At 40.7% G+C, this 13,839-nt stretch overlaps 1 protein-coding gene across 5 annotated transcripts in view; it reads right to left on the bottom strand.

Moving 5' to 3' along the window:
* chd6 (chromodomain helicase DNA binding protein 6) overlaps positions 1 to 13,839 on the bottom strand; it is a 162,258-nt gene that overhangs the window by 52,793 nt on the left and 95,626 nt on the right. For all 5 annotated transcript variants that reach the window (XM_031277203.2, XM_031277200.2, XM_031277204.2 and 2 more), the window contains 5 exons: positions 9,606 to 9,727; positions 5,481 to 5,724; positions 898 to 1,074; positions 510 to 653; positions 157 to 255 (listed from right to left, as the gene is read on the bottom strand). In XM_031277203.2, the coding sequence (XP_031133063.1) occupies positions 157 to 255; positions 510 to 653; positions 898 to 1,074; positions 5,481 to 5,724; positions 9,606 to 9,727 (786 nt within the window). The remainder of the gene's footprint in view (positions 1 to 156; positions 256 to 509; positions 654 to 897; positions 1,075 to 5,480; positions 5,725 to 9,605; positions 9,728 to 13,839) is intronic.

The following is a 13,839-nucleotide window of genomic DNA, read 5'->3' as shown; positions in this document are numbered from 1 at the left end:
AACTCTAACCCTAACTTCTCATGCCAAAAAAACGAATGACACTTAATGACAAAGGCATTATGTCATAAACGTTTATGACTTGTTTATGACTTGTTCAATTCATCTTATGTAGATACCTTCAATTAAAGTGTAACCATTTAAATATAGAAAACGTACCTCTATGATGGTCTCTTGTTTAGGCGCCAGGTTTTTTTCTACGTCGTCCTTCAGTCTCCTCAACATCATGGGCTTCAGAATGGCCTGAAGCTTCTTCACCTGTTGCAGAGAACACAGGAAGGGGGTGTCAATGTGATAGAAACGCAAGTGTTTATGCACAGATTTCTTTTTTGTCTGGGAAAAAAGCCATGTCATGTCCAAACTAAGAGTTTGTTTTGAGAAAAGAAAAAAATGAGAGCTGATCCCAAGCAACAACAACACAGGGACAGTGAAAAAGGAAGCAATGTCAGGATGCATTTTATACAAACACCACATCTTCCTGTAGCTACATGAAAACACTTATCATAACATACCTGTTCATCTGTTTTGAGGTCTCCGAATTCTTCCAGGAAGGTGCTTTCGGAAGGAAACTGCAGCGGCTCCAGGAAATTCAACAGGCTGAACAACTCCTCCACTGAGTTCTGCAAAGGGGTCCCTGTCAGCAGAACCTTGTGTTCCTGTTAGAAACATGGGACACGGTTAGCTTTAGAAAACACCACACATCGCATACAACCTGCTAATTATAATAACATTTATTCAAACTGAACTGAAAGATTATCCCATGGGGTTTATTAAAACAATTTCCTACGAGAAAGAAGGAGAGGAAACAAGAACAATTGGCTAATTCCTACAGCTGCAATGCGAAACTTAAAAGGTAATGTACATTCTATTCATATCACACACACGCACACGCACACACACCAGGTTCATGAGTTTGAGTCCCTCCAGTAGTTTGCAGTTCCTGTTTTTCAGGCGGTGGGCTTCGTCGATCACCACGCAGCGCCACTGGAGCTTCTTCAGCTCCGGAGAGTCAGCCATGATCATCTCGAAGGTGGTGATCACCCCGTGGAACTTCAGCACACCTGGGATAGTGTTACCCTAAGGAAGGAACATTTAAATGATCAGGGTCTAGGGATGGATCTCATGCAGCTGCGATGCATGTCCCGCCTCACTCTGGTATTCTTCACTGTCTCCTTTCACTTCTAACTTCCAAAAAAAACACTAAATGCCTGCTAAAATGTTGAAACTGCTGAATGGGTGAATTCATCAGGCATGACCAAAATTAATATCAATTCCCCTAGGATATCTGCAGAAGGCCAAAGTCAGAACAAGTAGCTGCATAAAGTAGTGATTTCCAACCTTTTTGGTCTGAGGTACCCCCACAGCCCTGTCAGATGAACTTGTGTATAACACTATTTATTATGTAAAAGTGGATATTGTTTATTTTTTGTATATAACAGAACTGTAGATATTTAGGTTGGTCTGGTCAGCAATCCTACTACTACTACAGTACATGTGAGTGAAGCTCAATGTTTAAACCATTTATCCTTTACTTTTAGCTAACTATTTGAATTGCTGATTCAGTAGTTTTAGCTAACTATTTGAACTGTTGGTCAGTAGTTTTAACTATTTGAACTGTTCTTTCAGTAGTTTTAGCTAACTATTTGAACTGCTGATTCAGTAGTTTTAGCTAACTATTTGAACTGTTGGTCAGTAGTTTTAGCTAACTATTTGAACTGTTGGTCAGTAGTTTTAGCTAACTATTTGAACTGTTTGGTTAGTAGTTTTAGCTGACTCTTTCAACTGCCATTCATGTATTCATTACATTTAGCTACCTGTTTAAAATTCCTGTGTCAAGGTGTTACAGCTGATACATTTTTTTAATCAAATCATAATTTCTATTTTTTCAAATTAGTTGAGCTGCACTACAATCTTTCCATGTACCCTCTGGCACTGGCAGAAGTAACCCCTGGGGAACTAGCACACCTGGTTGGGAATCACTGGCATACAGTATTGTAATAAGGACTTCATCTGAGACACATGCAGCAATAATAAACCTGTTACACTAGTGCATATGTATATTTTAAAGATAATGATCCAGCATGGCCAGAGATGGAGCCACACTGCAGGGAGAGTGAAGACAAGGGAAAAAGAGGTCGATAAGAAAGAGAGGGGCATGAGGATTGTGCTTTGGATGTCTGTCACATCATCAGTGACACCATAAAAATATAAAACTCTCTAACTGTAACCTTAAAGGAATTAAAAAATTTAAAAAAATCCTCCTCGTGCTTATGTCAGTAGAAGCTGGTCAACTATGTCTTTATTTCACAGATGGAGCAGTAGTTCAATGGGAAGTGTTCAAGAGTCTCAAAAATGTGGAAGCATTGATAATAAAATCACTCCCACATAAACATCAGCTTGTTCAGGACAATCCAAATGTTGTCAGGGTTTTCCCTACCATTTTAAGGCTTAGGCGCAGCACCTAAGCCAAATGAATGTAAAATCAATGTGAGCATTAAAACTAACTAAATGACTTGATTAAATGACTCAGACCTAATGATTGTAATTGGTCTTCAGTGGATGGTTTTGGCTTTAATTATCTTCTCTAGCTTTTTCAACAATCAGACACAGCTATGGTAATAATAATGGTCCAAAATCATGTGAAATTGCATATTTTTATTATTGAAAAATAAACCCACCACTAAATATGTGCACGTATGTATACAGGAAATAATAATAAAAAATAAAAATAAAAATCACACTAAAATAACATTCAATGTGTTCGCAAATTATCTAGTGTTTGAGCCATAATGGGAGACTAAGTTTGAGAGACAACTTCATTTAAAAGTGGTTACTAGCTATACATTATAGCGGCCATGTTAGCTTCATGTTAACCTCTATTTCTATGGTGATTTTCTCAACCAGAGGTAGGGTTTTCTTTTTTCTTGTTCTTCTGTTTTTATGAATTCATGCAGAATTGGTGTGGCACAAATCTTACAAATTCAATTTATGCTCAGAATTTGTTTTCAGCTTTCTCAAATCTTTTGTCGTCGATATACTTTCATAACCTATACCTACAATGTCCTCCCTGCACCCTGCAGACACAGACCTTCATCTATCTCTACTCTATCTTAATCAATAATCGGAAGACACAAAATGAACCAATTTGCAATGCAAGCCACAAGACATTTCAAATTGAAATCGCTTTTCAGCAAATAAAACCTGCTCTACTGCGAATATATCGCTCTCTTGACCGACCTGAACAACTCCACACTGCATGCAAAGAGTTTGCACTTGTTTCCCCTGAGTTTTGCTGGAAGGAATTTCTCCTCACTGTTACTCATAACAACAGAAACAGAAAAGGCACGTTTGCGTGACAGAGAACAATTAAATCAGCTTAGAGGATGAGATTATTATCATAATTGATTTATCTGTCAATTCATTTTCTGATAAGGTAATATATAATGAAAAATGTCCATCACCAATACTCGGAGCCGAAGGTAATCATATTCATATTGCATGTTCTGTCCCCCCAACCATACGAAGCTCTTCAATGGGCAGATATAAAACAGACAAGCAATGAATCCTCATATTTGAAAATGTCAAATAAATTACTTCAACGATGTATCGATTTAAAAAAATATAGTGCTGAATTAATTTCCAGAGATAAATTTGACTAATAGATGTAATGACTAACTGATAACACTTAATCAAAAATAACAGCTGGAACAACTTAAGACAGATGTTTCACAACAGAGTAACCGGATATGCGGGAAAGATTTCAACATTACAACACCATGGACAATGAGAGATTCATCTTAGAGGAAGAAAAAACATAATATGATCACAGATTTTTTTTTTTAGGACAACACCAGAAAAGAGAAGGCATGGAGTTTAACTGTAGGAGTGCTTGGAGTAGAGCTGTCAGTCTTCCTCTATAATACCATTCGAATTTCTTTTATGTTTTTTTAATATTCAAATATTTAATACCCATATGCAGCCTGTTATTAAGGGTTAGGGTTAACCCAAACGGTGCTGTCACTACTATTTTAGTGATTTATAGCAACATGTTTCTTGCAGATTGTCTCGTTACTGAGAATACAGCTGCTAGAAGGTAATATATGAAGTCAAAGCTAACTCTGACAGTTGTAGGGCAGCTAACATTAACTTTAGCTGTCTCCATGTAGCTAAGCTCCTATAACTTGCGACGCAGTTAGGAAACCAGAACGAGCTAACTAATGATAACATAAGCATTTTGGCTCGGTTACTCGGTACGCAACGTTAGCTCACAATGTCTTTTGTTTCTCACTCCCGAAACTTTATATTCATCAGATGTGACATGAGAAGAGGGCGATTAAGCCTGGTTCACACGGGACAATTTTAAAATTGTCGGCCGATTTTCCAATCCTGAGAGACTCCACGCACGCCGATAAAAAATCACGGATCTAACAGTTTTGGTCGTACAGTGTGTGGTGCACAGCACACGGCAAAATAAACACATCACACACGAACCGATTTGACTCCCGAACATTCCCAGGTCAGACGGGAAATCTCGCAAAATCCCTCGAGGTCAAACGTGACTTCAGAGTAAACAATCATGGCGGACGAAGAGGATGCAGTGGCGATAGTTTGTAGATTGTTTTTAACTGGAAAAAAAAACTTTATCACAGGTCGACGAGTTGGTCCTCCATCTCCGACGTCCACCGGACTTTCTGGTGCGCCATGCTGCCGGCTGTTTTGATTTTGTTTCCCGGTGATTTCTGATTGGCTACACGCCACAGTCCACAGGCTACATGCTCGTTTGTACCCGGGGGACACCACACACGAGGAGAAATCGGGCCAAAGTCCAACATGTTGGATATCTCCAATTTAAGATCGGAGCGGTCCCGACGTCCTTCCGAGCAGACGAGAGCAGTCTTAACACACCACACACGGCAGGAATATCTGATCAGATTATTTTATGATAATCGGAGCATCCTTAAGATTGTTGGAAGAGGTGAATCAGGGCTAAAATCGGCCTAATTATCCTGCCGTGTGAACCAGGCTTTAGCTAACGTTAGCCAACCTATTTATAAAAAACATCACATTCGAATAGTAATTTCAGCATTCGAATAGTATTGATTTTTTTACTATTCAAATTATATTCGACTTTCGGAATTCTTCCAACAGCCCTAGCTTGGAGCGGAAGGTGGATACTAGCTTAATAAACACGTGATTGTTCTGTAAAGTACAGTACTGCGCGTCGGGCAGCAAGACGCTCGGCTTCTCAGACGCTCCCGGCGTGGTATGGCGCGTTGAGGAGGATGCAGCCAGAACGCAGCACAGTTGTGCCCAGTGGAGAATCAGTGTTACAGAGCTGTAGCGGTGCCAAAGTGGCACACTTTTTAATTAATTAACTTTATCGGTTAAAAAGAAACCACCAATACAGATAATCCGCTAATTGCCAAACATCGGCCCCGTTAATTGGCCAGGCCGATAATTGGCCAATCCCTGTCAAAGATTACCTGTGGGTCTCTGTAAAACATCTCGTACTGCAGGATCATCTGCCGGCTGATCTGCGAGCCGTGGTACACGATGACGTTCATGTGCGTCCACGTGCGAAACTCCCTCTCCCAGTTGGTGATGGTGGACAGGGGGGCGATGATGAGGAAGGGCCCGCGGATCCCCATGCTGAAGATCTCGTACAGAAAGGTGATGGACTGGATGGTCTTTCCCAGCCCCATCTCATCGGCCAGTATGCAGTTTTTTCTAGGAAGACAAGCAAAGTGAGAGAGCAAGAGAGGTCAGAGGGAGCACTACGTTCTGCCATAATCCTAAAATACATGCACTGATTACAACAATCAAACAAATTAATGCATTACTATTTGTGTAAACATACTTGTCTCCTCATAACACATTGACTATGTTTATATTAACCCCGTGTCATCAGGCATGAATAAGTTGTAGAGGTCTCAAGAAAAACAGCTACATTTGATCAAATCCCTGAAACAGCAAGCATCCACCTTTCAAGAGAATTACCACTAGATATTTAATAGTGTTGAACACATAATTTAAACATTTACATTGTTTAACTTTTGCATTGTCTTATTGTATTACTGCTACTGTTCTGCTTGTGGCGTCAGGATGTTCTATGATGTGGTCACTCAGACACACATATAGTCATGGATGAGGGGAATAAAAATACGCACACACACACACACACAATGGCTGCACGATATGAGGAAAATATGCGATACGCGATAACGTTGAATATTGCGATAACGATATTATTAGCGATAAATTAACAGATTAAAATGTACTCAGTTCTGCCTTTCTGTTGCTTTCAGTATTCTTCTAAAATACAACAAATTGCTTGTAAATTTAAAACAAATACAAGATTTTTCTAAAATTTCTAACATTCTTTTATTGAACAAATTGAACACTGAATTGACAATAACAGGCACCACTAAAAAAGAATGACAGTTACACTTTAAAATGCAGTTGTCTACTGATATTTTCTTTCAACTAACATAAAAGAATCTCGTAGTGTCTATTGCAATATGTTGCAACCTTTCGCGATATGTATATTGCGCCAGTTTATATCGCGATGACGATAAAAAAAAACCGATATATTGTGCAGCCCTAACACACACACACACACATATCTGATTGTATTTCTACTTTAACAAAGTAAAACATGTTTTCTTTGGTCATTTTTGGTATGTTTTCTCCATGCTTAATATAAAATGCTGATGGAACAGGAGGGATGAAACGGTACAGGTAGGAGAGGATGTACAACGTCTTTGGGTGCTGTAATTGTTTCTCCTGTCAATAATGGCCACAAAGACCCCGTCTAATGCAGTTTCATTGTAAGTGATGAAGGGAAAAAAAATCCACAATCATCGTTCAATCTCGTTCTTTGCTAAATTACATTCCAAAGTTAAATTGAAGCTAATATTCTGCTTCGGCAGTCCAAATTGGATAGAAATTACAGTAACAAAATATCCTCTTTGTGTTACCATCCCTCTGCCGTGGCTCAATATCCTTTGGGGCACTAAGAGAGAATTTCTTACTAACTTTGGAAGATACTTACATTATCTAACTAACGCAGACTCTACTTTAAAATGCATCTTTACACAGAACAAGCACTGTAGATTTTTGAAACCGCTTTAAGAAGGGATCTATTTGTCGCAAAAATGTATAAGGGGGGGGGGGGAGAATTACAGCAAGCACGAACTCTTAGATACACCTAAAGGCAGAAGGAGGATTTGTCAGTTGCAGTTTGTAAACACAACATTCAAAGTTGGCCCCTCCTCCCCCCACTCAACAGGGGTTACGGTGCTCGACAGCAGGAGAAAGCCAACCCAAGATTCAGTCTTGTTTCGGAACAAGCTTTGTCCGCATGGCATTTTTGCGGCGCTACGTGTGCATTTTTTCGGTGCTGCTTCATCTGTTTTCGCAGCTTCCTCTTGGATTGGTGCTTATGATCTGGCACCTGGTTGCTACTTTTTTATGTAGGAGGTCGACGCACAGAAATGTCCGAACACAGCGAAATAAGAAAATTCAGGCAGAGGGCAGGGTTTTGCACATAAGAGACACCACCACACACTTCTAGTGGATCATACGTGATGATTGAGAGGGATTACTTTTGTATGAGTCTATGAGACATGAGTCTTTGAGGGAGTGGTGTTGTTTTATTCAACCCCAACTTTTCATTTTAAATTTGATTTACCATAATAACTTTGGTCAGTGAATGTATACAAATGGAGCTGGGCGATATGGAAAAAATCTAATATCACGATATTGTTGACCAAATACCTCAATATCGATATTGCGGCGATATTGTAGGGTTGACAATTGGTGCTTACAAAGAAATATTTACACATTCAAAAAACATTTTTGATACATAATCATCATTAATGTGTATATAATAACTAAGTGGGTAAAGGCAAATAATAGAAAAGCTAGAACAGTCTGGTAAGTTCAGAAAATGACATCACTTTACTGTAATCCAGCCATTAAAACCAGGGACAGATCACACTTGTGTCATATCACAATATCCAAAATCTAAGACGATATCCAGTCTCATATCACGATTTCGATATATCGATTTATTGCCTAACCCTATATACAAATGTGTTTGTGTGTTTTTTTACACCGTTTAAACCTTTACCAATTGAATTGCTATGGCTGGTTCCAGAGTGTTTGCATGCAGTAGGCCTGTAACAATTACTACATAATTGTCAATTTTTCTTTACATGAGTGGGTTTCTTTGTTTAACCACAATTAATTGCTAACATTAGCTAAGGTCCTAAGTCTTATGACTGGTAATTGTTGATTTGGTTTAGATATGCCAAATTGTAATCATATAATTGATTATTGGTCGGACTATATGTTGTTATTATTATTTTAATTGTTGGCACTTAACCCTATACATACCTATGCAACAAAAATGACAATAATACATTATTTTGGTCACAGAACAGTAGTCTATATACACGACGTTCCACTTCCAGGATTGCTGCTGGTAAATCCGCCGGATGTCCCTTATTTTTGACTGGATGTGGGTCACCTTCCTCTTTCTTTGTGTCGGCATTCTAAACTCTGGTGGATTTATGAGGACTATGGTTAACCAGTCCCTCCAGGAATTTGTGACTGACTGGCGCACACGCACACACGCGCGCGCGCACGCACACACGCGCGCGCGCGCGCACACACACACACACACACACACACACACACACACACACACACACACACACACACACACACACACACACACACGACGTACACGATGACCTAAATTGAGGACAGCTACGCTCGTTATTGTAAGTGCAATGACAAGCTCTCAAACCGTATGAATGTGTGTCCCAGGCCAGGTTAGGAAATTAACTAACAATGTAAAGATCAACAAGCCACTGACAGAAATGTTCACTTTTGATTAATTGAATAAATTATTATTTTTTTGTCTTAAATCCACCAGCCATTTTCATATTATACCAACATTTGCAGCATCCTGAGCCTTTTTGGTAAGGTTACTAGGAAAACTCAGCCCAGAATAGTTTTATTCTCCCCAAAACAAGTTTCCATTTTATTTTTAAGGAATAATACCAACAACAAAAAAATCACAACTTTTGTTTGCAACTTTGACTGTCTCTCGCAACTTCATTGCAACAAAAATACAAAAGACATTGCAACTTTTATCGCAATTTTTTACAAAAGCTCCCTCAAAATCAGGCATTTTGGGCCGCAACAATCTCAACAATAGGCCGCAAAAAAAATCCTGGAGGGACTGGTTAACTGCTCCTCAGATCTCTGCAGGGTGAATCCAGACAGCTAGCTAGACTATCTGTCCAATCTGAGTTTCCTGTTGCACGACTAAAACAACTTTTGAACATACACGTTCCAAAACAAGTTCCTTCTCAAGGCTGTTTTGCAGCGGCACTGGGACTCTGTCTGACGTTTAGCACCGCCCAAGACGATTGTGATTGGTTTAAAGAAATGCCAATGAACCAGAGCACGTTTTTCTCCCATCCCAGAATGCTGTGTGGACGCGCTGCGGAGGAGGTTCTGGCAATGCAAGACTACATTACAGTGACAATCGTACAGCAACATATGGAAGTGTTACAGCTCTAGTGTGCAGTACTCACCTGTTGTACCAGTTGAACAGTAACCAGTTCATTCCCTCTAACTGGTATTCTCTGAGCATGTTTCCATTCCGGTAATCTCTGGAGTGGTCCAACTTCTGCCATTTCTCCGGAGGAGGACGCTCCTGCAATATGAACACACACACACAAACACACATTAGTCCGTATTAATATTATTATTCCATTGACAAGTGATTTCGCAACTTACTGTTGCTGGTTTAAGCGGAATTATTTAAACACTATGATAACCAATATTAAATATAGATTTCCTCCACACAACACAAATGGTATCCAACATAAGAGCTAAGAGCATATCAGATATTAAAACTATTTGGTTCCCCAGATAAATCAGAAAGGAGATAAATGAAATGACATTTTTTAAAAGATGAGAAAGGACTCGGTTTGCAATTTTGGGAGATGGAATGGACAAATAATAAAATAAGTAGTGCAACAGATTGTTGCTGCCAGGGACTTTAATAAGACTTTATTACGGACTCATGGTCCCGTAAAATGACAGCACAATACACACAACAGTTAATACATAAATAAACCCAGAGGCATAATACAATTTCATAATATCAAATATTCATATGATAATACTAGTTTTGAAATGAATAAGAATCATTTGCTTCAGTTTATTTCAGGAGTGGAGAGAGACTCGAGAAAATTGCAGTTATGTAAGCAGTCATTAAGTATTCAACATCCAGCAGAGTAAATGTACTGTGAGACTGGTCAGGAGACGGGTGACTCCTCTTTCACAAACCTCTCTGTTCTGCTTACACCAAAGCGAGGTTTATGGTAGCCGCGGTGTTCCCGCGCCATAAAATGACGTCACCACGTCATCATGTCGTTTCCAGCGCGAAGGCTCTTGAAGCTGTCGCGGCGCGTGGTTGCGCACCTCTGAATTTTTTTAACTACGCACCCACTGCGCGCGCTGCGCTTTCACTTCAGTTGGGAAAGACTGGCAGTGCAGGTTTGCCTCTACAAACATCTGTTTGATTCTCCATGTACAGACCACAGACAGACAAACAGCCTTTAAGGAACACGCCGACTTATTGGGACTTTAGCTTATTCACCGTATCCCCCAGAGTTAGATAAGTCCATACACACCCTTCTCATCTCCGTGCGTGTCGTAAGCTCCAGTTAGCCTACTGCTCCCAATAAGTGACAAAATAACGCCAACATTTTCCTATTTACATGTTGTGATTTGTATAGTCACAGCGTGTACAAATAACAAGGTCACATGAGACACAGCCATCTTCTAACCGTATACATACTAAGAACTATTTCTCAGAAGGCGAAGCACTGCTACTTCTGCTACTTGGGCGGAGTGATTTGCTTGCAGCACCTGAGAACGCCTGGAGTTGGAGTAGCTAGCTAGCGGTGGGTGCGTCAGACAGAGTTACGACACACACAGAGATGAGAAGGGTATATATGGACTTATCTAACTGGGGGATACGGTGAATAAGACAAAGTACCAATAACTTGGCGTGTTCCTTTAAATACGTGGTCAGAGAGAGACACCACACTGGGAAGAAGAAACATGAGAGATGGTTTTATCAAAGCTAAAAAACGGCTTCACGGAAAGAGCGTTGTTAACGGCAGACACTCATTTTGATTTGGAGATAAACAACAGTCATGTTAACGATTAGAGTAGATAAATGTTATGTTTGGCGGTACGTCGGTGTTTATAATGGATGCGTTTACGAATGTTGCCAGGCAGTCTGCTTTCCTTTACTTCCGCTCTCTTCTTCTCTATTACTTCGTGCTTATTCGGAGATATTTTGTTTCGGAGAATACAGCAAGAAACAATGCGTTGAGCATAAACGTCTCTGCGCTACTATCCGAAGCTTAAATGGCTTCTTCTGGGGATTTTTGTCTGTACCGAATAGTTCCTAGCTTTGAAGCTTTATTTCAGGGTACGCCCAGGGTTCTCCAAGTTAAATGTAAGACTTTTTAAAGGAATACTTAGCACATCGTCACCACGTCGTCCACAAAAAAACGAGCTGAATGCAGCTGTCTTAAGCGGCCAGCTCTCTGCCTCGTAACGTTACTACTCCACTGCTCGTTTGTCCGTTACTGCAAAACCTCGGCTCCGCGACTTGCTGGAAGTCGGCTTATTAGCGGAAGTTTATACGTTACCATGGCAATGGTACACATAAAAATGGCTGCTGCTCTGACCATTCTTCTTAGAGTTTAGATTCTCTGCCCGAGCCCGGCCCGATATTTTCCGCCGCTATCCTTGGGCCGGGCCGGGCCGGGCCCTTGACCAAGCGTTTGTGTTTTTTTAAATCATTACTTTATTATCCTTATTCAGTGTGGAGAAAGCTATGCCTCTCCAGCTTCTCCCGTAGCTCTGGGTGTATGTCCCGACCTGACTTGAGTGTGAGGTAAACTGTGCTACATCATGTCTCCCCCATCTGCAGCACTGTTGTCAGCCAGTGCGTCAGCATGCAGACCGTGGTGAAGGACGGTATTAATTAGGTGATCTAGACAAGAAAGTCTCCTATATGGTTCCAGGGCTTTGATTATGTTGCTGCCTTGATCTGTTACCCACACTATTCGGCTGAGGGAGCAGCTATAGGGTCGAGTTTAGGTTAGAGTTGTTTTTTTTTACGTTTCTTCATTCGGATCCATTTGCGATCCATTCCAGTCTGAATAAACAAACAGCACAGTTTACATGCTTCGTCGTTGTTGCATTACCGGTATTTATTAAGATAATTCTAAACAGATTTCTGTAGTTCAAACAACTCGGAATTGTAGTTGAGAATGTCAGTTATAACGGCCCATGTATTAAAAAAATGTCGGGTTTAAATCGGGCTCAGGCTCATAATTACAGTTAATGTGTCGGGCCGGGTTCGGACGCAACGTGCACGGGCTCGGGTAGGGTTGGGCTTGATTTTTTTGGGCCCGATCTAAGCTCTAATTCTGCTACATTGATTTGAATGGAAATGGCCTTTCTATCCATTTTATTTCTATGGCCCAACCCCAGTAAACAGTACACAATCCTCTACAGATGTGTAGAGGATTGTGGGTCACAGAACTGAAACATGAGGTTTGACATGGATGTGATTGTGAGGGTTTTCCAAACCTCAGTGTCACCTCCAAAAACAAACCCAAAACCAGATGGAATGCTGCAGCGCTGGAGAAGAAAGAAAAACCTCACAGCACTGATTGTGTTTGCACTCATTAGCAGTCGGAAAAGAAAACGAGGCCAAGGTGGTGAATTTGAGGGCGCATGGTTGTAGAGATGTGGGCAGAAAAGATGAGTCTGTTCTGCAGGGAGGGTTGGAGATCAAATATAAAAGCCATAACCTTGTTGTGGTGTTGTGCAGTTTTTCTTTTTCTTACATCTGCCCACAAACACGTAAAATGTGAATGTTTGCGCTCACTAATTATCCAAGATAGTCTGGTTCCAGACATCTCGATCCCCGCCCACATCTCCATATCTTCTCAGCAAGTTCAAATAGGCGATGTGCTCTTTGACAGCTGTTCCCCTGGTTGGAACAGCAACCGAGCCAATCAGAACTTTGTGGGTGGTATTAAGAATAAAGACGTCATCTTCCAGCAACAGAGCCACAAAAAAATGGCAACAAGTGTGGATGAAACAGACAGCTATACAAGTTGTTGTAAGTCCACTCACAGAAATAAGTAATCAATATACATGGCAAATGTTAGGTTAGCTGCTCCAAGCAAATGGTACTGCAGCTTCCGCGCTGACTGAAAATGAAAAAGGGCAAAACAACCCCTTCTCCTAAACAGAAATCAGCTAACATGAACAACATGTCAGAGTGAATAATGGAGAGACACAAAATTGGCAATGTATACTAGTTATGAAATTATATCTGAGGTGGAGTGCTACAGTAACCATGCACTGTTAATAGGGATGGGCATTTCAAGAAAAAACGACCACACTTCGAAGATTCCCCCCCCTGGATTCTCTTCTCCTTTGTACTCGACTACTAATGTACCTCAGCGTAAATTCTGTCAGGGAGACTTCAATTACGTTATCTCTCTTCTCTTTAACTGATCCGCTGGTAGGTGGGTGTTACGTTTCTGTATACCAATCAGAATCGGGCACGTATGTTCAAGCCAATCACAGCATACTACCATGTTTTAAATCTGTTCTCTCTCCTGCTTCTGTCAGTTGTATTTTCAGACGAGAGTGCGACCCGCCTCCTCCCCTTCTACCTCCAGGCATTTTTGACACGGTGTTCTCGGTCTTCTCCTGGCTGAC

This window comes from Sander lucioperca, chromosome 6 (genome assembly GCF_008315115.2).
Source record: "Sander lucioperca isolate FBNREF2018 chromosome 6, SLUC_FBN_1.2, whole genome shotgun sequence".
NCBI lineage: Eukaryota > Metazoa > Chordata > Actinopteri > Perciformes > Percidae > Sander > Sander lucioperca.
This window is presented reverse-complemented; position numbering and strand designations above follow the sequence as displayed.